This window comes from Condylura cristata, unplaced genomic scaffold, assembly GCF_000260355.1.
Source record: "Condylura cristata isolate star-nosed mole 26May11 unplaced genomic scaffold, ConCri1.0 scaffold00002, whole genome shotgun sequence".
Taxonomy (NCBI): Eukaryota; Metazoa; Chordata; class Mammalia; order Eulipotyphla; family Talpidae; genus Condylura; species Condylura cristata.
In genome coordinates this window covers 2,192,837-2,193,747 of record NW_004567103.1, presented here as the reverse complement: position 1 = coordinate 2,193,747, position 911 = coordinate 2,192,837, and the positions used below count along the sequence as shown (strand labels likewise).

The 911-nt window shown below is 71.7% G+C and overlaps 1 protein-coding gene across 1 annotated transcript in view; it reads left to right on the top strand.

The window, feature by feature from the left end:
* Window positions 1–911, top strand: part of DGKD (diacylglycerol kinase, delta 130kDa) — a 57,369-nt gene that overhangs the window by 44,326 nt on the left and 12,132 nt on the right. Inside the window, exons 23-25 of the mRNA XM_012725175.1 lie at window positions 395–528; window positions 619–730; window positions 810–900. Coding sequence (XP_012580629.1) covers window positions 395–528; window positions 619–730; window positions 810–900 — 337 coding nt within the window. The remainder of the gene's footprint in view (window positions 1–394; window positions 529–618; window positions 731–809; window positions 901–911) is intronic.

Below are 911 nucleotides of genomic sequence, written 5' to 3'. Positions count from 1 at the left end.
CCGCGCGGTACCTGCGCTCCCGGCTCCACCCACGCCGTCCCCTACAGTCCCCGCGGGCCTCCCGGTGCGTGTGTGTGTGCTGGCGTGGGTGCCGGTCCTGGCTCCCCACCCTCCCGGAGCCTGCGCCCCCGAGCTGTGCTCTGACTCAGGCTTGACGCCAGCTCTGCCCCCTCGGCCCGCCGACTTCGCGGCTCCCCGCGCCCGCCCGGCTCCGGTGCTGCCGCCTCGGAGCCTCGGGGGTGGCCTGGAGGGCTGTGCCGTGGGCCTGTGTCGGGCCCCTGGTCAGGGCCCCTGGTCAGGACCCGTCGGCCCCTCGCCTGCCGTTGGCTCCATCCCGTCTGGTGGGCAGCTGCTTGGGGCTGAGCGTGGGCTGAGCCTGGACTGTCCTTTGCAGGGGACGGTCCCCACGTCCCTGACTTCTAGCGAGGCCTGGGGCCTCGTGCAGCGCCTGGACAGCATCTTGTCCTGCGCGAGGTCTGAGCCGGGGCACGGGGGCACTGTCTCGGCCAGGTCCTCACGTCCCCGTGGGTGCGCGTGGTGACGGGCCCGAGAGTCTGGGCGGGGCCCGTGCCTGGACGGCCCCTTCTGCGCTGACGCACGTGCTCGTCTGCTTTCCAGCATCCGGGAGATCGCCCAGTCCCACCGAGACCTGGAGCAGGAGCTGGCCCACGCCGTCAACGCCAGCTGCAAGGCCATGGACCGAGTGTACGGCAAGCCCCGGACCTCGGAGGTGCCTGCGCCCTTCCGGCCCTGACCCCCACTGGCAGAGCCGGGCGCCCGCCGCAAGGTGTCGCTCTGCTTCCTCGCAGGGGCTCAGCTGCAGCTTCGTCCTGGAGATGGTGAACAACGTGAAGGCCCTGCGCAGCGAGACGGAGAGATCTCTCTGGACTTCAACAACAAGCGGGACGAGC